Below are 23752 nucleotides of genomic sequence, written 5' to 3'. Positions count from 1 at the left end.
TGGGCTTTGTCCATTATTCTAGTGGGTTGTTTTTTTCTAGTGGCTTTGAAAGCACTCTTTATATATTCTGGATACTAATCTTTTGCAAGGTACGTTCTCCAGTTTTTCAATTTTTGCTCTTCATTCTCTTTATGTGTCTTTTGAGGAATGAAAGTTGTATTACATTCTATCCTTTTATTTTCAATAATTTTTTTCAGGTGTATCTCTTGAAAACAGCATTTAACTATCTTATATCCTAGAGTCTGAATCTTTTAATGGATGAATTTAGTCCAAGCACATTTCAATGATTACTTATATATTTGGATTCCTCCTGTCACTTTATGTTATATTCATTATTTACTATGCTTTTGGGTTTTTTTTCTTTTTGTTGGCTCTGTCCCTTTTTCTTCATCTCACTTTCTCCTCAGCACTTATTTAGAAGCTATAAATCCTATTTCTATTTTTTAAGTAGAAATTTCCTAATATACATTTTGTCTTTTTCCCTATAATTTAAAAATCTTCCAACCAAATAATACAAGAATCTTGATGCACTTTCACTTCTCCCTTCCACCCCTTTTTGCCAGATGTCATGTCTAATTCATCTGGGATTTTCCCCTCATGTTGTTACTTGATTTTCTTTGAATAATTCAAACCACTTCTTTTCTGGCAACCACTTCTTACTCTTGCCTTCTCTTTTCATTTTGCTAAAGTACATCCTTTAGTAGTTTTTTTGGGCTTGGTGGTTGGTAAACTGGATGCTTACGGGTCTGTGAAAACACCTTCGCAGATATTGACAACTGCTCTTTCGTGACTTCAGTCTGATTACCTCTAAAGGAGACCCTTTCCCTCTGAAGGCTTTTGAGCTATGCTCTTTATTCTTGGAATTCCAGCATGTCCCCATGGCATGTGTGTCTTTTTTCTTTCCTCTTCCTAGGCATTGCTTCTGCCCTGAGCCACATGTCTCTGGTTTGGGGAGGAAGAACTCCATGTCTTTTCCTCTTCTCTTTCATGCAACTGGCCCTCGCTTTTGCTCTATGGGGTGGGCACTCCTCTAGGTTTTCTGGTTTGTCTGAGGTGGGCAAGGGGGCCTGGAGCAGGAGCAGGAAGAGTTTGGGTCCAGCTGCCTGGGCACAGCTGGCCTGAGACTAACCCATTCCTAGAGCAGAGGCCACACTGTCCCCCACCATTGCCCAACGGCATGGCCAGAGGAAGCACGGCTGACCTTGAAGGTCCTGACCCCCTCCAGGCCTTTGCTTCCCAAGGGGACACTGGATGCCCTGGGCTGCATGAACTGGCCAGCAGATGGCCTGTCGGTGGACAAGGTCTCCCCAGTCCCACCATAGGCATTTGGTGGAGGTCCCGGGCAGTGGACGCTGCCCTGCCTACCATGTGGAGGAAGATCTGCCAGCCCAGGGGTCCCTGTGCCCCCAAGAGGACTCTTTTGCTGCCACCAGCTGGGTCCCCACACTCAGCCAGTTAATCTTCACAGGTAGCCAAGGAACCATCCGGCCACTCCCTGTATCACAGCATTTTGGGAATTTGGGGTTAAAAATTATCCAGAGGTCATTCAATTTCAGAGTTTAAACAACAGGTCAAGGGGAAGTAACCTGATAGGAGAGCATGATTGGGGTCTCTGAACTTCTGCCTCAGAGGGCCCTTTTCTCAAAAATCTTAAAATGGCATCTGTTTTACCAGGATCCCAGGTGGGTGTCCAGCTCCCTAACCACCCCCCCCACACCAGGCCTCTAATGCTCTAAAGAGGACCTCCAGCCCAGCTAGCCCCCACATCTGCTAGGCACCCTCCCAGCGCTTTGTGCAGACCCCTCCCCAGCGCTCCCTCAGATATCACCCTCCCGGGTCTGCACCCTCAGGACCCCCACTCCACCAGCCTCCCTCCCCCCATGGCCCACCCAGCACCCTTTCAGGCCCGCTGGCAGCCTTCTCTCCTACCCAGCACTCCCTTGGGACCCCCTCCTCTGGTCTCCCTCCAGCCCCTCCGTGGCAACCCCTCAGGTTCCCCCCATCCTCCGACACCCCCCCACTCCCTTAGTTCCCCTCCCTCACCCCGTCACGTCCCCTCTCCCAATCCCCCCTCTGTACCCCTTTAAGTCTCCTTTCCTGGTTCTCCCCTCAGCCTCCGCGCGGCACCCCCTAAGTCTCTACCCGCCGCCCGCCCTCCAGCCCGGCGCCCCGGCGGTCCCTCCTCCGGCTGCCCCTCCCCGCGGCCCGGCCAAGGCGGCGGAGCCCGCGCGCGTCATGGCGGCGGCCGGGGCGGGGCGCGTCGGGCACGCAGCGCGCCGGGCGGAGCGCTCGCCGCATTGTTTGCTTCGCTGGGGAGCGAGCGAGCGGCCCGGCCCGGGCGTCCGTGCCAGCCCCGCGCCCCCCGCTGCCGCCGCCGCCGCCCCGGCCGGGTCTCCCCCGCCGGCCTTCCTCGCCGGCCTCCGCCGCGCGAGCCTCCTTCCGAGAGCCCGCGGCCACCGCGGCCGGGCCCGGAGTCGCCGGCGCCGAGAGGGAGCCCGCGCCCAGGAGCGGCGGCGGGGCCGGGCCTGCGCGGCCGTTGGCGGAGGAGCCGCGGGCGCCATTAGCGCCGCCTCGGCCGCGCCGGCTCCCCGTGCTCGCCCGCTCGCCCGCCGGGCTCCCGCGGCTGCGGCGCCCCGAAGGTGAGTGTGCTGGGGGTCCCCGGCCGGGCTGTGTCTGACGCCGCCGCCGCCTTCACTCGCGGGCCGCCCGGGCCGCCGCCGCCCTGGGCCGCGGCCTGTCGCCGGCTTGTGGAGCGGACGCCATGTTTGGCGGCGGCGGCGCGCATTGTCCGCGGGCGGGCTGGGGGCGGCGGGCCGGGCCTGTCAGCCGGGGCCGCGCTCGCTGGTCGGCCGTGGCGGGGATGGAGGGGCCCAAGCCTGCGCTACCGCGCTGGGGGCTCCGTGCGGCGGCGCGGAGGAGGCCTGGGCGGGTCGCGGCGCCGTGCCGGGGAGTGCCTGGAGCCCAGGCCCCGCAGGTCTCCGGGTGAGGCCGGCCCGGGCTCTGCGCCCCGCCTCAGCCCGCGTTGGGCCCGGCACACTGCACGAAGCTGTCGGCCGCTGCCTCCTCAGCGTGCTGGATCGCGTTATGTAACAGATACACTCTGTTTGTTTTGCCGAGACAGGAAACTCCCTGTTCACAGGGACGTACTGTAAAGATTCCCCAACGAGAGACGTTGGCGGACCTCTGCGACTTCCCGGGTGGAGAGGCAACCCCGGGCCGGCGGGCGCCGTGGCGCCTCCTTCCTGCGGATCCGGCCCGGGATGAAATGAACGCGCCTCCCAGCAGGCCTGGTCTTTTTCTTAAGGAGTAACTCTGCTGAGGTATAATTTACACACATACAAGTGTTGTTCGGGTGCCGTGGTCCTGACAAGTGAATCCACATTCACATCATCACCGCCCCACCCAAGAATGTGCCCCTTGCCCCACAAAGCACCCTCCTGCCTGGGTTTAAGTCTTTGTCATTGCTTAAAATATGAACTAGGAGTTATGGCATTGTGTATTTACCTGGCTCACCACTTACTCTTCCCACAACCTGGCCAAGCATAAGCTCTTCCTGTACCTACTTTATGATAGAGGCTGCAGAGTCCTGGAGAGTTTCAATGACTTGTCCACAGCCAGACAGGAAATGAAACTAATTACAAAACCCCCAAGCAAATCACTGCTTTGGAGTGACTCTCTTCTGGCCCTTGTGGCTTTCCAGGACGTGTGCATTTAGCACACTCATTTCCCTGGAAACACACCGGCTGCCCTTGCTGTCCCTTTTTCCTTGTACAGCCCTGGGAATGGGGAGAGGCTGCCGGCTGACCAGGGCTTAGGGAGATGCCAAGTACCCCGGTCACCCTGTGTCCGATGCTGCCAATGAATGCCCATCTCACCCTCTGTAATGCCTTGGGCTAGAACTGCTCTGACTGTTGAGTCAGTGGCTAAGCTCTCCTGGTAGGAAGGGGTCAGATGAAGAGCTCTGAGACCTGTTGAGAGAGTTCAGGTTTTGAAGACCTTGTACTTAGAGTTGCTTTGTGCTTTGCTGTAGAGGAGAAAATTATATGTTTGTTTTGAATCTGGTGAGTAACCAACTGTTGCTTCTGCCCCACCTCAGTAATGAGCGTGTGTGGCTCTCCCAGAGTGCTGGAGGGCGCCTGCCGTGAAGGCGGTGGCACTGGGCTGGGGGCCACGCCCAGCCCGCCTCGGAAGGTGTCTGCCTGCTATTGGAGGTGTGGGGCCCTGGTTTGCACAGGGCTGGAGCAGCTTTGCTGACAGCTCAGCAGGAATTCAGGTTTCAGTGAGCCCCAGAGGTCCCTGAGATATGCGGGCTAGTGGGGGTTTTCCCTACCATGGTGTCTGCATAGGGAATTCCAGTCTGATTTCAACCACAAGCTGTAGGTTTTTTCCTAAGAAGTGTACATAGGCTCTGCTGGGATGTCCCTATAGGAGCTAAGAATGTCTAAGTATAGAGTGAATCTCTTCTTTGTGGGCTTTTCTTGGAGTACAACTCGGGTGACCCAGAGGCTGTGAATTAGGGCTCTGCAGGCTGCCCTTGGACCTCCTGACAGGGCAGGGCTAGATGCTGTGCTGGGGCCTCTCCAACTTGGAACACTTGTTTGAAACACTTGTTTGTAAGCCCTGAATTTATAAAAGTAATCTTGTTTCCTTTGTGTGAAATGTAGCTGTTTCCCAGGGACAGTCAGGCTTCTTCCTTGTTGTTGGACGAGAGTGCCTCTGGGGCTGTGATCTGGTCGCAAGGGTGGCCTAGTGTTAGGTCCTCAAGGAACAAGGGGCCAGGCCCCTGTAAGTGGTACGCGGTGAAACTGATGCAGTGGTGACAGGCCTACTGCTCTCAGCCACAGAAACTGGCAGCTCTGGAGGGCAGCATGCTGGCTTTGCCGATCTTTGAGAAGAGCAAATTCTCAAACCTCTGCAGCAGAGCTTTCAGGCCCTGGAGCCAGCACCAGCCTTGTAGTGTAGAGACTTCAGTGCGGTCTCTGCCAGCAGGGTTCTCTGGGAGTCAGCCCTGCTGAGGAGCCAAGCAGAAGGCAGAGATGTCCATACCTGGGTTTCTTCCAGAAAGAGGGAGAGGACACAGGCTGGCGTAGCAGCATTCAGGCCACCTATGGCAGAAGGCACCTTGGGGTGGGGTGGTCATCGTGGAGGCCCCATGGAGGCTATGCTGGGGCTCTCCTTTTCCATTCCAGCACGGTGTGCATGGGGATATGCGTCTGGCCAGAAACTCCCAGTAGGTAGCTGTCCCCCTTTACCTTGTTAGCATGAAGGGCTTGTGAGTTCTTGGGTGTACTTTTGCTCCCCCGGGGGCTGTCCCGGGCAGTCGTGGGGGAAGGGATGAGTTGGCAGGGAGGGGCCCCTGGAGACCCTGAGGACCAAGTAGCCACTGAGATGGTGCACCTTGAGACCGTGGCCCCTGTACCTGTGGGATCCCAGCCCACAGTAGAATTGTCCTAACTGGCCCCCTGGGCCAACTGGCCGTGGGGTCTAGACCCGAGTCGTCGTCCTGGTCTTGGCTGCCTATTGACTTGGCCTACATGAAGTGGGGTGGGCAAGAACTGTCCCAGCCTCTTGGAGGGCTTCTCATAGCAGATGCCCTCTGCAGAGCTGTGGCATCTGGGCTGTTCCTTGCTTCTGCCTCTCCTGGCACTATTGCCCTTTCCTTCTGGTCCTGGGGAGACTCTTGGGCCTGGGGTGAATGGGCTGTTGATGGCTTATTGGAACAAGATGACAGGTGTCAGGATGAGTGATTTTGAAAGCCTCAGACCCGTGTAAATGTGAGCTTCATGTTGATGCAGCTTGGAGTTACTGTGTATGCTCTGCTCATGTGCACTTCTGAGGTATCCCAAGCTGTGAAATAACTCTCAATCTGGCTCTGCTTGTAGGTGATTGTTGCCAAATGAGGAGGAAAGGACGATGCCATCGAGGACCTGTGGTCAGGCATCCCGCTTCCCCATGCAGCCTTAAGCACTCCCCAACACGAGAGACACTGACGTACGCACAAGCCCAGAGGATGGTCGAGATTGAGATCGAAGGGCGCCTACACAGGATCAGCATCTTTGACCCCCTGGAGGTCATTCTGGAAGATGACCTCACTGCTCAGGAAATGAGTGAGTGCAACAGCAACAAAGAGAACAGTGAGCGGCCCCCCGTCTGTTTAAGAACTAAGCGCCACAAAAACAACAGAGTCAAAAAGAAAAATGAAGCCTTGCCTGGCACCCATGGCGCGCCTGCCTCGGCCAGCGCGCTGCCCGAGCCCAAGGTGCGGGTGGTCGAGTACAGCCCCCCATCTGCCCCCAGGAGGCCTCCCATGTACTACAAATTCATTGAGAAGTCTGCTGAGGAGCTGGACAATGAGGTTGAGTATGACATGGACGAGGAGGACTATGCCTGGCTAGAGATTGTCAATGAGAAGCGCAAGGGTGAGTGTGTCTCAGCTGTATCACAGAACATGTTTGAGTTCCTCATGGATCGCTTTGAGAAGGCATCGCACTGCGAGAATCAGAAGCTGGGGGAGCAGCCGCCGCTTATAGATGAAGACGCTGTGTGCTGCATCTGCATGGATGGCGAGTGCCAGAACAGCAACGTGATCCTCTTCTGTGACCTGTGCAACCTGGCCGTGCACCAGGAGTGTTATGGTGTGCCCTACATCCCCGAGGGCCAGTGGCTCTGCCGGCACTGCCTGCAGGCCCGCGCCAGGCCTGCTGACTGCGTGCTGTGCCCCAACAAGGGCGGTGCCTTCAAAAAAACAGACGATGACCGCTGGGGCCACGTGGTGTGTGCCCTGTGGATCCCAGAGGTGGGCTTTGCCAACACGGTCTTCATTGAGCCCATTGATGGTGTGCGGAACATTCCCCCAGCCAGATGGAAACTGACGTGCTACCTCTGCAAGCAGAAGGGTGTGGGAGCTTGCATTCAGTGCCACAAAGCAAACTGCTACACAGCATTCCATGTGACATGTGCCCAGAAAGCTGGCCTGTACATGAAGATGGAGCCAGTCAGGGAGTTGGCTGGTGGGGGCACCACCTTCTCGGTCAGGAAAACCGCATATTGTGACGTTCACACTCCTCCAGGTTGCACACGGAGGCCCTTGAGCATTTACGGGGATGGTGACACAAAAAACGGTGTGTGTAGGAAAGAGGGTACGGTCAGAACAGTGAGATCCACTTCCAAGGTCAGAAAGAAAGCGAAAAAAGCCAAGAAGACACTTTCTGAGCCTTGCACGGTCCTGCCTGCCGTGTGCGCCCCTTATATTCCACCTCAGAGGTAAGTGTTCCTGGCATTGAGTCAGAGCAGGCATAGCATGAAAGCACATAGGAGAGCATAGTGGGACCCTGCCCAGAGCTGGGCCTGAGGACCACTGTGTTTGCTTCTTTGCTTCCTGGTTCCCCTAGATACAGCCTTACTGGTTTTTCGTGCTTTTTGGGGAAACAGATGCAAGAGTTTTGTCAGACCTGGGACGTTTGGCACGGTGTTGTGAGGCCCTCCTCACAGCGTGCCCCATGTGGTTCCCACCCCATCTTATTAACCTTGCTCCTTTGTAGTTTTTTCTAAAAAATAACTTTTTGCAGTGGCAAAGGGTGTCAGAATGGGACTGAAGGGAGACGTGGCTGTGCATGTGCCTGTGGGAGATGGTTACTCCCCTCGACTCCGTTGGCCTGTGGTAGCAGCACGCACTCTGGCCAGTGTCAGCGTGCACGACCTCAAGTGAGCTGCTGGGCAGATGGGCCATTGCAACCCTGCAGGCGCGCTCTCACGCCCTTCCTGGGGCTTTACTCACTCAGCTCTGTCAGCTCCTGTCCCCCTGTTGCCCAGTTTTCTTGACCTGGCTCCCTCATCACTGCTGCTTGCTTTTATCCCATTATCTTTGCCCACCTTCTCATTTTTAGGACATGAGGTAAGTGACTGGCTGAGAGCCATGTAAATGTGAAAGAATGGCTGCTGCTCTGTGAAGATCCCTGGCTCCTCTGGCTGGCTCTGAGAGGAGGCCATCGTGCCACCCCCAGGGTACAGCACGGTTCCACTGGAGAGAGTGATTCAGAAGGAACTGGTGTATGAATAAAGTGACAAGACTTTTCAAAAATTGGGTAGTTGACAGACATTTAGGACATTTTTGTTATTAAATGCTAAAAGTTATCTTCACCATATTGAATGTTAGGTTTTGTATTGTGTTCCTGTGTATTTGTGACTTAAAATAATTCATGCTTGCTAGCAGGTTGTGGTTAAATGATGTAGTTTCGCTTCAAAGTGTCAGAAGTTACCTGAATCTTAACTAATTAGATTGTAAGCATATGACTGTGGGATCTGCTGCTTAGAATACTGGTTTTATCCTGAGACAAGGAAACACTAACTTTGTATTAAGATTAAGAAATTTAAGACTATTTTTGTGTTACTTAATCTACCTGGTCTTTTCCCTCAAAATAACAATTTTTTTTTTCTTATTACAGAGCAGTGCCTAGTCTGCAGATTCTGTATATTCAGACGAGCAGAGGGAGTAAAAAATGTTCACGATCCCTCTCAGCCAGAGAAAACCATGCCTAGTCCATGGGGTGTGTCTTTGCAGATGAGACTGACTGCTCAAAGACAGTTTCACTTAAATCTCTAAATGTGTAGGATTTGTATTGGGAACTTTTGTTTAAAAGGCCTAGAAACGCCAGCTTTACTGAGAGTGGAGTAAATGAAACAAAAGTTTTGACCTAATGCATGGAAAAGCTGAAGTGTACAGTGCTTCATGCTCTGAGGCCGGTGCTTTATGCACCTGCTTCAGGTAGGGGTGAGGCTGTGGTGGGCCCCCTTCACCTGCTGCCATTGCCCCCTGCCTTGTTGGATGTCTAGGGGTACAGCCTCCCAGTGAGGGAGGATCTGCTGGAGACGCGTGGATGTCGCAAGTACAGGGAATGGGTTGATGGGGAAGAAAGCTCAGGCTCTGTTGATTTCATTGAGCCGTGTGTAAAGGTGTGGTTTGGCCGTGTTTCCGTTTCCACCTTAAGATTAAGTACCCTCCACACCTAGCCTCAGACCTTGCAGTCTGTGGTCCCCAGAGTCTCTGGGAGATTCCTGCTCACTTGAGTCTACCTGCGGGAGAGGCCTGAGCCCCCCCGCCCCATAGCGCCACTGTTAAGTGGGGGCGCAGCCATGATGGGGCATGCGGCCTGAGCGAGCGCTGGTCCCGCCATGGGTGTGCAGCAGATCTCCATCCGAGATGTGTGTGGTATTGGAATGCAGTCTCCTGGCGTGGCAGCACCTTGACAGCGTTGGTGCCAGGACCCTGAAAGCATTTTGTGAGAGCAGCAGTTGGGTGGAGAAGGGTGTGCTGTCACACGCCAGTGCAGGGGTTTTGACTGCTGCAGATACAGGCTTTCCCTCCTTCCCTGTGGGTGACAATCTGCTGCAGAGGGTTTGGGGGTGGAAACAGGGCATGCTGCAGGGCCTAGAGATGCTTTTGTCATGGGAGTGGTTTAGAAAATTAAGATTTCAAGTAAAAAAGATAAACACAGCCAAGTAATTCCAGGATCATGGTATGTTCTTACCGAGAGGGGGACGGTATATTTAACTCTTTAATGTTATCATTTTTAAGCCACTGTAACTGCTTGTTTCTCTGAGTGGTAAACTGTGGGGTGAGGAGGTGGGGTGCGCGTGGCTCTCCATGCTTGTCCCATTGCTTGCTCGCAGTCAGTGTGGGGAGGTGTGGCTCTTGCTTGTCCCATCTCTGCTCGTGGACATGGGTCAGAGTCATCCCAGCCTCATGGCCTGTGACCCGGTATGGCCGTGGTTGTTGGCTCCAGGGGCTCTCGACCTGGCCTGAGCTGCTGAGCGCTCCTTGTGCGGAAGCCAGTCTAGCCTTGGCCTCACTGACCTTCGGGTTCACCAGGCAACTGTGTGGGAAAGGTGGCCAAGTCTTAGACTTGTGCTCATCTCTTTTCATACTTCCCTCCCTCACCTGTTCTGGTCTGAAAAACTTTGTTTCCAACCTTGAAACAACACGATAACTTGGGAAAAATGAGAAAAGGAACGTCTGAATGAGAGAAAATTCCTGTTGCCTCCTAAGAGAAGTCTGTGCTTTGGTGGGTGTTGTCATAGATCTTGGTGTGTAGTGATCCTTTTCCTCCCTTGGCAGCTCTCCCCTGTGGCTTGGGTGAAAGGGACGAGTTGAGGGTACCTGAGGGGTGGGGGTCAGTCAGATTTCAGGCTGCAATGGCAGCTGGAAGCTGTAAGATTTTTTTCCCCACTTTTCCCACGGTTAATTTTTATTATGTTCTTAAAAGTTTCTGTCATGGATTGGGGAAAAGAGGAACCCTAACCAGGCCCTTTGCAGATGGAAGCCGCGGCTGCTGCCGGTCTACCCGGCACACGTTGAGGGAGGCAGTGCGCTGTGTCCAGAGCAGTGGCTACTCTGGAGACATAGTGAAGAACAGGGGAGTGTGAGCTGCAGGTTGCAAAATGTATCTGTGGAAAGCCAGGGCCAGCAGTGTTTGCTTGGGGACTGAACGGCCAGATGGGTCCTGTCCAGGTCACCCTGCCTGGTCATTTGCGGCCTCCTAGGAGCTCATGCAGGGCCCTGCTGCCCTCAGCACCTTCCTTCTGAGGGCTCTGCCTGGTGGATTCTTGCTTGGATCCACTTTCCTGGATGCCTCTGGCTTTGGTGTTCCCCATGCTGCCCCCCACTCCGGCCGGTATGACGGCCTGAGGCTGCTGGGCCTGAAGCATAGGAGTGGTGCCTGGTGCAGGCGAGGGGCTCTCTTGGGGGGGCACTTGTGGTGGCAGCTTTGAGCTCATGCATCGCTCAGGGCACTGAGGCAGGATTGGAGTTGACAGTGCCACAGGTCATTTCCACACCTGCGCTCATGTGTTTACTTGTCGGCGCCCGGGCATGGAGACGTGGGCCCATGTGGGTTTCATGCATCTTGGTTGAGTGGCATGGCCATGGGCACAGACAAAAGAGAGAGCACCACCCGGAAGCAGAGAGACCCTCGCCCGCATGGGGAGCATGTTCATGTTTTAACTCTTTGGGGAAAGAATTTCAGGTTTACAAAACATTAAATATTAAAGAGGCCACAGAACGAGCACATCCACTCTTTACAGAATCACCTGTCATTGACCTTTCACCGCATCTGTGCTCTCTATGCCCACCCCCACACACTGTTTCCTGAACCATTTGTGATGATTTACATTTGTGGCTTTCAGGGGTCCATCACAGCAGGACACAGGCACTGGCATTGGGGTCTGCCAACAGGTGAAGTCTGGGTACTTGGGCACTTTCATCCCCTGGCTTGTGGTGGGGGTCGCGGTCCAGCAGTCTCGTAAGATTTATAGAAGTGGGCTCTGCCAGGTTGGGCTGTCACTGTTGGAAACTACAGGCGCCATGCAGCTTGCATCAGAGATTGGGCAGTGGCTGCGGCCTCTCATCCACCAGGAGAAGAACGCCTGGCCCCGTGGATGAGGGGCATGAGCCCATTGGAAGTGGGAGTCAGAGCCCCTGGCACAACTGGTACATCCGCAGCCTTGGAATTTGCTGGGAGATGGTGCCCTGCCCCTCAGTTGCCACCAGGTGTGGCTTGGAGCCCTGGCGAGGGTTGGGTGCTCGAGAATGGTGAAACCTGTTTTGATGTGGAAGTATCTGGAGGCAAATTTTGGGTTGTTCAGCTCAGGGGGACTCTGAATTTCATTGATGCCTTGAGGAAAGAAGATTGTGGGAATCTCTAACTGTAGTTGTTACAAAAGTGAATCAGATCTGTCATGAAGATGCCAGCAGTCCAGAGAAGTTGGGCATGTTCCCGTGGCAGAGCCTTCCTGCGTCTGAGGCACACATGCAGGTGTAAATCATCTCACTAAGTGAGATGTTTTTTTTTCTGACTTTTCATGACTTTTATATGAAAAATTAAAAAAAAAAGAAAAACCTAGAGATTAACAGATAACATCAGATGTAACAATTTTCTTTAAAGAAGCAAAATGATTTGAAAACAGGACAACTAAGGTGCTCTCGAAGTTTAGTCCTCCTGCCTTCTTGGTGGCAATTGTTTGTGCTAGCATGCGCTGGCATATGCATGCACATGGGTGAACATGAGAACAGTGCACCATCTGGTATGCTTTATGCACCTAAATGTTTTTACATGGTGCTGTCATCATGCATGCCAGTTAGCAGCTTGCTGTTTTCTGTCAGTGTGGTTTTGATCCTTTCTTGAGGGGCCAGCTTTGCTCCTGGCAAGGGCTGGCTGATGTGCTGGTGAGAGTGACAGCAGCCTGCTCTCTGTTGAAGGTGGCGGCTTCAGGACTGTTGCCTGTGCAGGGTGCAGAGCCTCTGCGGCCCTTGAGCAGAAGTTTTTCAGTGATGCCCAGCAAGGGGATTTTGGAGGCCAGGCCTGCGTGGTTTCTGTGTGACCAGATGCCCTCCAGCATGGGAATCAGTGGTGCATTCTGGCAGCTCTCTTAGGTCAGGTCATGGTGTGTCTTTCCTCAGTCTTGGCTTATCTGCTCTCTTTTTATGTCTTTGAAAACATTCTCTCTGGATTGGAGTCTTCTAAGAGGACAGAACCATGTACCCTGTGACTTGGCACCCACTGTCCCCTCACCTGGCTGTCTTTCTGACCTGTGTGTCCTAGTGGGTCTGAAGCTCATCTTGGATGTGTTCTTTTTTCAATAGCACGTCAGGGTCTAGACCTAATACCAGCGAGTGTGTCTGGATGGACCGGAGTTTCGTAATTTAGTGTAGTCAAATTTGTCAGTCTTTTCCTGTGTTGTGCATCTTGTCTCTGGTTTAAGAAACCTACCCCAACCCTGAGGTCATAAAGCTTTCCCCTGTGTTTTCCCTGGAAGTCTTTAATCCTCTCCTGTTCACTTTTAGTGGAGGGGTGAGGTGGGGATCATTTTGCTGCTTTGGGAGGCTGTTCTGCTGCAGCATGAGTGCTCTTTGGGCGCGGGTCCCCCCCTGGGTGTGGGACCCCTCTGGGTGTGGGTCCCCCCTCAGCGTGGGTCCCCTGTGGGTGCGGGTCCCCCTTGCGTGAGGGACTCTCTGGGTACGGGTCCGTCTCGGGCGTGGGTCCTCCCAGAGCACGGGTTTTCCCAGGGAGCAGGTCCCTCTCGGGCGTGAGTCCCACTCAGGCATGTGTTCTCTGGGTGCGGGTCTTCCCAGGCTGCATGTCCCCCTCAGGCATGTGAGTTCCTGGCCCCAGACCTGCCCACCGCCCTGCACTTGAGCTGCAGTGAGGCTGCATGCCAAACCCTGGTGGAGGGCTCCGGACAGGGACCCCCAGCCCCTCAGAATTGTCAGGACTGACTTGCTTGTTCGTGCTTCCTCCTGTGTGCAGCTTGCCGTCAGCTTTTCATGTTCTGTGACTCGTCTTATAGGGCTTTTGGTTAGAATTGCCTTGACTTCAGCATTCCTTTAAGAAACTTTGATTTCCGTGTGTTCGTGACATTATCCAAATATGGACAGATCTACCTCACTGCTCCTGGGAGACTTCTGGGGCTTAGGAGGGGAGGCACTTATCAAAGATCATAGAGGGAGGAAGAGGCCATGGGGCTGGCCCTCAGAAAGAAGGGGCCCCTTGCTGCTGTGCTGACCTTGTGTCCTGCTGCCCCCGTGGACAGTTCTGCTGAGCAGGTCTTAGAGCCACGTCCTTCATGGCTTCTTAGTTGGGTTTATTTCCAGAGTGTGTTTCCAGGAGGTGGTGTCCCAGCATTCTTCCTAAAGGCCACGTGCAGGGCACACTTCTCCTCTCGAACGTTTGTCTGGTTTCGGAATAAGTGCTCTCCTCACCTCTGGTTTTGTTGATTAATTCCTGTGGGACAATGTTTCACTTAGTCCCACAGTTTTCTCCGTAGAAGTCTATTAGATTTATTTCTAGGTATAACTTATTTTGTTAATGTTCTGAATAATGTGCTTTTTTAATTAGCATTTTTTTGATTGGTGTAAGACACTGTAGATTCCCTTGAGGAGTGTCTTTGTGGACAGTGTCACTTGTGAACAGGTGGGCTTCTCTAGGTCTTCCGTGTTTCCTGCCTTTAGCGCCACGTGGACAAGGCCTCTCTGTCCTGTGTTGGCCCAGAAGGGGGTGGCAGCTCCCCTGAACGTCCTGGCGGCCGGAAGGGGCCAAGTTGTCTGTCGGTAGGAAGATTTTGTAGATGCTCTTTCTGATTAGGGAAGATCTCATTTTATTTCTGCCTCACAAAGAGCTTTTTTTTTTGGCAGTTTTATTGAGAGATATTTACACCTCTTATAATCCATACAATCACAGGTTCACAGTATCATCACAGGGAAGTGCATCTGTCATCACAGTACAAATTTTTTTTTTAAACTTTTTTTTATTAATTAAAAATTAACAAACAAAACATTAAGATATTCCATTCTACATATACAATCTATTTCTTAATATCATCACATAGTTGCATATTCATCATTTCTTAGTACATTTGCATCGATTTAGAAAAAGAAATAAAAAGACAACAGAAAAAGAAATAAAATGATAATAGAGAAAAAAAAGATTATATATACCATACCCCTTACCCCTCGCTTTCATTTACCACTAGCATTTCAAACTGAATTTATTTTAACATTTGTTCCCCCTATTATATATTTTTATTCCATATGTTCTACTCTTCTGTTGATATAGTAGCTAAAAGGAGCATCAGACATAAGGTTTTCACATTCACAGAGTCTCATTGTGAAAGCTATATCATTGTTCAATCGTCATCAAGAAACATGGCTACTGGAACACAGCTCTACATTTTCAGGCAGTTCCCTCCCGCCTCTCTGCTACATCTTGAACAACAAGGTGATATCTACTTAATGCATAAGGATAACCTCCAGGATAACCTCTGGAATCTCTCAGCCATTGACACTGTCTCATTTCATTCTTCCCCCTTTGGTTGATAAGGTTCTCTCAATCCCTTGATGTTAATTCTCAGCTCATTCTAGGGTTTTTCCTCAGTCCCTTGATGCTGAGTCTCAGCTCATTCCAGGATCTCTGTCCCACGTTGCCAGGAAGGCCCACACCCCTGGGAGTCATGTCCCACGCAGAGAGGGGGAGGGTGGTGAGACTGCTCGTCATGTTGGCTGTAGAGAGAGGCCACATCTGAGCAACAAATGAGGCTCCCTTGGGGGTGACTCTTAGGCCTAAATTTTAAGTAGACATAACCTATCTTTTGTGGGGTTAAGTTTCATATGAACAAACCCCAAGACTGGGGGCTCAGCCTATAGCTTTGGTTGTCCATACTGCTTGTGAGAATATCACGAATTCAACTTGGGGAAGTTGAATTTCTCCCCGCTCTCACCATTCCCCGAAGGGGGCTTGCAAATACTTTTCCAGTCACTGATCAAATCATTCTGGGATTCCTCGGGGCATCACTCTGGACAAACCAACAAAATCTCATGTCCTACCTGAGATTCCAAGTACTTACGACATTCAATCAAACTATCTACATGAGTTATATTAGGAAATGCTCTAGTCAAAATATAAATTTTGTAACAAATAAACATTTTTTGCTTTAGTCTCACACATAAGGTGACATTTTAAAGTATTAATTATCATCTGTTTTCAGCACCCTGCAATAATGACATTCCTTTGTTCTTCCTCATGCAAAAACATTTTTAAAATTTGTATATTAGTACATATGGTTTTTAATATTAGGGATTTAAAATGTTTTTGAATGGTTTTGATGAGTGTTTGAGGGGAATATTTATTTAATCTGTTAATATTGTATATTTTATATATCATACCTGTTTGTAATATATGCACATATATGCAACATGTGCATCCTATATGTAAATTACGAAGCCAAGTAACACCTTTAACCTGCTCCCTAGCACCAGACCTTAGAAATGCACTATCACCACTGAATCTGCCTATGGCTCCCTGTACCATTCCCTACTTCTCTCTCTGGTGGGAGAGTTACATGAGCTTTTGTTTTGTTTTGCACTGCTGTGCAAAATAATAGCTTCATTTAGATTGAGTTCACGTGTCATGTAATGCCCTCACTCCGTATACAGCTCGGTGGTCCACAGTATATGTGAAGTTGTGTATCTGCCACCATTGTCAACTGTAGTGTGTCCTCATCACCCCAGAGGGGACCCCTGCCTCCTCACCCCTCACCCAGTGCTGGTCCACCTCTGATGGGACTATTATGGCCATTTTGCAGACATGGAGTCACCTAACTTGGGGTCCTCTGTGGCTTCTTTCTCTCGACATTGCGTTATCCTGCTGATCTGAACTTCACTCCTTCCTGCGGCCACGCCCTTCTGTCCCTCCTCTGATGGACACTTGTCCCCCTTTGGCTGTTGTGAGCAGCGACTCCCGGCCCTCATTGGACTCCCAGCCCTCATTTGCATGTAGCTTCATATGTGAATATGTGTTCTTATATCTTTGGGTGGATGCCTACGAGTGGCATTGTTGGGGACATGGCAGCTCCATGGCTAGCACTTGGAGGGCTGCAGAGTGGCTCTGAAGCAGTGGCACTGAGAGGCATCCTGGCCGTGGAGGATGAGTGTTTCCAACCTGTGCTTTGATTCTAGCTGTTCTGCTTGTGTGAAGTGGTACCTCATTGTGGGTTTTATTTTTGTTTTCCATTAGGAAAGTTGTGCAGAAAATCATGCAGCGAATACAGGGATTTCCCATATTAACACCTTGTGTTATGGGGTACCTTTGTTACAGCTGGTGGAAGATTATGATAATTGCATTATCACATGTAGTCAGTCATGGGTTTACACTAGGACTCGCTGTGTTGTACAGTCCTGTGTTTTTTTAAAATTTTTATTCTAGAAACACATGTACAACCTGAAATTCCCCCATTTAACCACAGTCTGATTTGTAATTCAGTGGTGTGACTACATTGTTGTGGTTTGATTTGCGTTTCCCTGGTGACTAATGATGTTGAACAGCTTCTCAGGTTTACTGGCCGCTTGTGTGTTTTTGGAGAAATATCTGTTTGAGTCCTTTGCCCATTTTTTCTTGGAGTAATTTGTTATCTTGTTATTTCTGAGAGCTCCTTACAGATCTGGGTCTGAGGCCCTTGTACATGAGGTGTAGGTATTTTCTTCTGTTCTCTGGGTTGTTTCACTTTGTTGATGGTGCATTTCATGGCACGAAAGTTTTTAGATTTGATGAGGTCTGATTTTTGTATTTTTCCTTTAGTTACTTCTGCTTTTGGTGTTGTGCGTAAGAAGGCTTGGCCTGGCCCAGGCTGCTTAGAGGGGCTTTATCACTGCCCTGGGTCTCTACACTGCAGCTGTCCTTGGCAGCATGCCCCATGGGGTGGGTTTCCAGGCTCACGGCGGCCTTGCTTTGTGCAGGGATCGACTCCTCTTGTTAGTGGACATGTGGGGTCTGCTCCAGGTTTTTGGGGTATTTATCTGATGTGCCTGAGGACAGCCAGTGTTGCACGGCCTGAGCTGGGACTGTGGTGTCTTTACTTTGGCCAGGTGAGGCTGGTGGTTGCAGAGCCGTTTTTGGCTCATACTCCGGCACAGTGGATGCCCCTCAGCCTTGATATCTTCATCAAGCTGTTCTCAGACTGTCTAGTTAGCCCCTGTGGTGGGTCTGAAATTGTGTCCTCTCATGGTCTGAATTAGCATTATGTTGGCAGAAAGGGCCCCTGCTTCCCAAGGGGTCACCACTGTGGCATACCCGCAGTGGCGTGTCTTACCCTGTCTGCCTGGTGCTGTGTAGTGGGGCGCTGGCCCCATCTGCTATGCTATTTTCTGCAGGACTGCCACTCCATGACCGCAGGCAAGCTGTGCTGTTCAGGCTGGCAGGAGGGGTGCGGAGGGGGGTAGAGAACTGGTTCGGCTGTCCTCCTGGGATGGTGCTGGAACCTAGTTCTCTTTGACACTGCTGTGTCTTCTCCCCGCCTGGGGCTCTTCTGTTTAACATGGTTATCTTATAAAGAGGCAGCATCCTTCGTTGAATGAAGCAATTGATAAATATTTTCCTTTATGGTTAGTGCTTATGTCTTGTTTAAATAGCCCTTCGCCATCTCAGGTTTGAGGTCACGGAATTTTCTTTGTACTTTCTTCCACAATGTTAGTCTTGTCCCCGCCCCCAGAGCTGGAGCATTTTGTGTCCCACCTCGGGTTGCCCCTTGAGGGCAAGGCCTTGGCCTGGCTTGCTAGTGCACTAGGGCAGAGCAGTGCTTAGCAGCTCCTCATGGAGCAAGCATCTGCTCACCTGGAAAGGGTTTCCCTTAGCAGGTGAGAATAGGTGCATTTCTGTGGTATGGACAGCCATTTGTTGGAGTGTCATTGAGTAATTTCCCCTGTCCTTAGAGCCCTAGCCTGCTGCTCCCAATACTTGTCACATTTCCCTGGGGGATGGTGTTTCTGTGGGTTCTGCGGAGTTCTATGGGCTCTGCCATTCGCCCCTTACCTCTGCCACCTTGTGGGAAGCTCCACATCACGTCTGCCAGGAGTGCCATCCCTTGTTCCTCTTAAGGAAAGGTTCCTCAAAAAGCCCTTCTGGGAATGTGAAAATCATGTGAAATCTGCAGTCCAATCTGGAGATAATTTATGTTTTACTCTTTTGTTTTCTTTCCCCATGACTGTCTCCACTTTTTGTCACTCCTGAAGGTCAAGCCATGGACCCTAAACCGATGAGTGTGTGGTGCTGGAACGGGGGCACTCCAGGGCCTCGCTGCAATTCTCCCATGTCTCGGGACCGGTTGCGTGCTGCTGCTCCTCGCTGTCCTCTTTGTAGAAGTCCTGAGATGAAAAACCCCTGTGTCCCTGGAGCACACCCACCTTGGCCAGGATGTGTGATGATATCTTCTGCCTTGATGAATTCCGTTTGCTCTTTGTTCCTTGTTTGTCTTTCCATTGTTTTGGGTTTTGATTTCTTTCAGCAATGTATTGTAAATTTCGGTGTATGAGTCTTTCACCTCCTTGGTTAAAGTTATTCCTAGATATTTTATTCTTTTAGAGGTTTTAAATAATTTCAGTCTTTTAAAATGTATAAAGACCTGTTTTGTGCCCCAACATATGATCTATCCTGGAGAATGTTCCGTCAGCACTTGAGAAGAATATATGTCCTATTTTGGGGGGATGTAATGGCCTATATATGTCTGTTAGGTCTAATTCATTTATCAGATTGTTTAAGTTCTCTAATACCTTGTTGATCCTCTGGTTGCTTCAATAGAGGAGAGTGTTGTATTGAAGTCTCCCGTCATTATTGTTGAAATGTCTATAGCTCCCTTCAGGTTTGCCAGTGTTTGCCTCATGTACTTTGGGACTCCTTGATTGGGAGCATAAACATTTATGAATATTATTTTTTCTTGTGAATTGGTCCTTTTATATAATACGTAGTGTCCTTCTTTATCTTTAATGACTTCTTTCCATTTAAAGTCTGTTTTGTATGATACTGGTATATCTATTCCTGCTTTATTTTGGTTTCAACTTGCATGGAATATATTTTTGCATCCTTTCACTTTCATTCTGTTTGTATTCTTGGGTTTGAAATGAGTCTCTTGTAAAAACAACATATAGGTGGATCATATTTCTTAATCCATTCTACCAATCTGTTTATTTTATTTGGTGAGTTTAATCCATTGACATTCAAAGGTATTACTGTTAAGGCATTGCTTGAATCTCCCATCTTATCCTTTGGTTTTTATTTGTCAGATCTGTATATTCTTTTCCCTCTATCTCTTTTTATCTTTATTTATTTATTTTATTACTTTTTTGGGGGTGCGTGGTCCAGGAATCGAACCCAGGTCTCCCGCTTGAAAGGTGGGCATTCTAACCACTGAACTACCTATGCACCCACTTTTTATCTTTTAACTTATCCTTACTGGTACTCCTCAATTCTTTGCCTTCCTACAGACCTCTCTCCTCTGTCTTTTTTTTTTTCAGCCCACAGAACTCCCTTTAGGATTTATTTTACAGCTGATCTCTTGTTGATAAATTCTCTTAGCATTTATTTATCTGTGATAATTTTAATCTCTCCCCCCCCCTTTTTTAAACGTTTTTTATTGTGAACTATAACATGCAGAGAAGTGATAGATTTCTAATGGCATTTTAACAATTAGTTATACAACAAACTTCAAAGTATGGTATATGTTACATTTCCACAATTTCGGGTACTTCCTTCTAGCTGCTCTAATATATTGTATACTAAAAAGAAACATCAGTATGATGAATCAGTAGTCATATTTATTTGTTAAAACCTGAATTAAGAATTAAGACCCAAATAGTGAGTCTCAGGAAGTCAGATCATTGTTTAGATGACAGGAGCAAGGTATTGTGGTTCCATAAGGATGTCTACTTCTCATCTGAAATCCAGCCCGGCAGTGGCTACAATCACTTTAGTTTGACAAAGCAAAGATATCTGAAGCAATTACGTTTATTCTGTATACACAAGGCTTATTTGTTATTGAATATTTGAATATTAACTGGTTGAATGAGTACTAAATTATGCTGCTAATGAGAGTCAGTTTGCAGATAGTGTTCCTACATATGAATGAGTAGACAGAGTTATAGAATAGATATATCACTCGGTCTAGAAACTGAATCTCAGAAACCAATCAGGCAATGCACAAATGTCCTTACTTTTGAAGGACAGTTTGGTTGGGTACAGAATTCTTGGCTGGAAGTCTTTCTCTTTCAGGATCTTAAATATATCATATCTCTCCCTTCTCGCCTCCATAGTGCCAGTTCAGTAGTCTGAGCTCAAGTCTTACATGGCTTCCCTTGTATGTAGTAGATTGCTTTTCTCTTGTCGCTTTCAGGTTTTTCTGCTTCTCTTCAACATTTGACAGACTGATTAGTTTGTATCTTGGAGAAGGCCTATTTGGATTTATTCTGTTTGGAGTTCTTTGGCCTTCTTTGATTTGCATATTTATGTCTTATAAGGGTTGGGAAGTTTTCCCCCATTATTGCCCCAACTAATCTTCCTAGCCCTGTAGTCTTCTCTTCTAGTGTCTTCTTGATATCTTTTTTATCATTAGGCAACCTGTTGAATTTGTTTAGTAGTGTTGTGTGAACTTCTTTGATTAGTTGTTCCAGAGTTTGTGTCTCTTCAAGTGGTTTAATTTGGTCAATTGACTGGGCTGTATCTGTTTGCATTTTCATATGCTGTGTGATTTTCTGTTGCCTTCGAGGCACTTAATTGTCTTGGTAGGGCATGGGTGCATGTATGTGCAGGGGAGGGGGTAAATGTGTGTTTGGGCAGGGTGCAGGTGTGTGTGTGTGTGCACTGGTCACAGGGTGCAGGGGTCAGTGTGGGCTGTGGGGAGGTGGCACGTGTTGGTGCATGGACCTGTGGCCATGGCATGTTTAAGGGGTGTAGCTTGGTTTGCTTCCTCATCCCTGCCTCGCTCTCTGTGCATTCCTGAGGGCTCTGGGCCTCCATTTGAAAAGGGGTGTGTTAGGCTCTTTGCTCCAGCTGGATGGTCTCTGGTTCTTTGAGCCTCAGTTCCTCAGCTTTTGCATCTAGACCACTCTGCGTGGTATAGAAGACTCTCAGATCCTTTGTACCCTGGAATCGCTGTCCTGGTCATTTTTCTGTCAATTCTCTGGCTATTCTTGGAGTAGGGGTGAACTTGCCCTGTCCTATTCCACCATCTACCCAGAAATCCTTTTAGATGTTATTTATTGTAGGTGGAATTGTCCTTTTGATTTCCTTTTCAGATGGTTCATTACTAATGCATATAACAACTGACCTCTACAAGTTTATCCTGCATCTTGCAACTTTTCTGAACTCTTTCGTTAGTTCCAGTAGCTTTCTTGTGGATTCTTTGGGATTTTCTTTATATAATTTACACATGGATATAATTTGACATATTCTTTCCCAGTTCGGATAACTTTTATTTCCTTGTCTTGTCTTATTGCTCTGACCAGAACTTCCAATAAAAGGTTGAATAACAGTGGTGACAGTGGGCATCATTGTCTTGTTCCTGATCTCAGAGGGGAAGCTTTCAGTGTTTTACCATTGAGTGTGATACTTGGGTGTTTCATAAATGCCCTTTATTCGTAGTTTTCCGAGTGTTTTTATTACCAAAGGAAGTTGAATTTTGTCTAGTGCCTTTTCTGTGTCAATTGAGATGAAGTGTTTTTTTTCCTTCTTTCTGTTAATGTGGTATTGCATTGATTTTCTTTTGTTGAACCTTTTTTGCATATCTAGAATAAATCCCACTTGGTCATGGTGAATAATCTTTTAACATGCTTGTTTCAGTTTGCTTAAGCTGCTGGAATGCACTATACCAGAAATGGGTTGGCTTTTATAAAGGGATTTATTAAGTTATAAATTAACGCTTCTAAGGCCATGAAAATGTCCAAATTAAGGCATTAACAAGAGGATACTTTCACTCAGGAAAGACCAGTCGTGTCCAAGTTTTCTTTGACACATGGTGACATCCGCTGGTCCTTCTCTCCCAGTTTCTGGGTTCAAACAGCTTTCTTAGCTCCTGCAATCCAGATGTCTGCCCTTGGTTTCATCTCTCTGCCCTCTGTGTAGATTCTGAGCTCTTTCTCTGTTTTTTGCCCTTTACTCTCTTCATACAGGGCTCCAGTAAAGGATCAAGACCCACCTTGAAACTGTGGGTCCACTTCTCCATGGAAATAATGTAATCAAAAGACCCCACCCACAACTGGGCAGTCACATGTTGGTGGAAACAACCTAATCAGAAGCTCTCACCCACAATAAGTCTGTACCCACAAAATTGGATTGAAAGAGCATGGCTTTTCTGGGGTGCGTAACAGTTTCAGACCAGCACAGTGCTGTTGGGTTTGGTTTGCCAGAATTTGGTTGAGGTTTTTACATTTATTTTTCATAAGGGTTATTAGTCTGTAATTTTTCTTTTCTTGTGCTGTCTTTCTCTGGCTTTGACTGGTGTCTTAGGATGAGTTAGAAGGTGTTTCCTCTTCTCTGATTTTTTGTGAATAGTTTGAGAAGATTGGTGTTAAATTTTTTTTTTAAGTGTTTGTTAGAAATCAGCAGTGAAGCCTTTTAGTTCTGGGTTTTTCTTTGTTGAGAGGTCTTTGATTACTGATTCAATCTCTTGTTATAGGTCTGTTGAGACTTTGTATTTCTTCTTCTGTCAGATTAGGTAATTTGTACGTTTTAAGGAGTTTGTCCATTTCACCCAGATTTTTTAATCTGTTGGCATACCATTGTGCACAGTGCCCTTTAATAGGCCTTTATTTCTGTAAGTTTTGTAGTAAGGTCCCACTTTCATTCCTGATTTTAGTTATTTGTGTCCCCTCTTTTCCTTTATCAGTCTGGCTAAGGGTTTGTTGATTTTCTTAATCTTTTCAGAAATCCAGCTTTTGCTTTTATTGATGCTTTGTATTTTTTTTCTATTCTTTATGTAGTTTATTTCTGTTTAATATTTATTATGAAACTTCCTTTTACTAACCTTGAGGTTTTTATTTGCTTTTATTCTAGTTTCTTTAGGTGTCAAGTTCAGTTATTGGTTGTCATCTTTTTTTAATATAACATGTGAAACTGTAAATTTCCCTCTGAGCACTGCCTTGGCTTCATCTTGTAAATTTTGGTATGTTGTGCTTTTGTTCTCATTGTCTCAAGATATTTCCTAATTTCCCTTATGTTTTCTTCTTTGACCCATTGGCTGTTTAATAGTGTATTGTTTAATTTCTACATATTTATAAATTTTCCAGCTTTCTTTCTGTTGCTGGTTTCCACCTTTATTCTACTGTGGTCTGAGAAGATACTTTGTATGTTCAGTATTTTAAAATTTGTTAAGGTTCATTAAGACTCATTAAGATATAGTATGAATTCTAGGTGCACCTGAGGGGAATGTGTGTTGTGCTGTT

At 48.6% G+C, this 23752-nt stretch overlaps 1 protein-coding gene across 5 annotated transcripts in view; it reads left to right on the top strand.

Moving 5' to 3' along the window:
* The first annotated feature begins 2573 nt into the window (after window positions 1-2573).
* BRD1 (bromodomain containing 1) overlaps window positions 2574-23752 on the top strand; it is a 68670-nt gene continuing 47491 nt past the window's right edge. For 4 of the 5 annotated variants that reach the window (XM_077169204.1, XM_077169207.1, XM_077169206.1 and 1 more), the window contains exons 1-3: window positions 2574-2639; window positions 3122-3320; window positions 5883-7263. In XM_077169204.1, coding sequence (XP_077025319.1) covers window positions 5897-7263 — 1367 coding nt within the window. In that variant the 5' untranslated portion in view covers window positions 2574-2639; window positions 3122-3320; window positions 5883-5896. The remainder of the gene's footprint in view (window positions 2640-3121; window positions 3321-5882; window positions 7264-23752) is intronic. The other variant, XM_077169205.1, reaches the window with a different exon arrangement.

This window comes from Tamandua tetradactyla, chromosome 7 (genome assembly GCF_023851605.1).
Source record: "Tamandua tetradactyla isolate mTamTet1 chromosome 7, mTamTet1.pri, whole genome shotgun sequence".
Classification (NCBI taxonomy): domain Eukaryota; kingdom Metazoa; phylum Chordata; class Mammalia; order Pilosa; family Myrmecophagidae; genus Tamandua; species Tamandua tetradactyla.
This window is presented reverse-complemented; position numbering and strand designations above follow the sequence as displayed.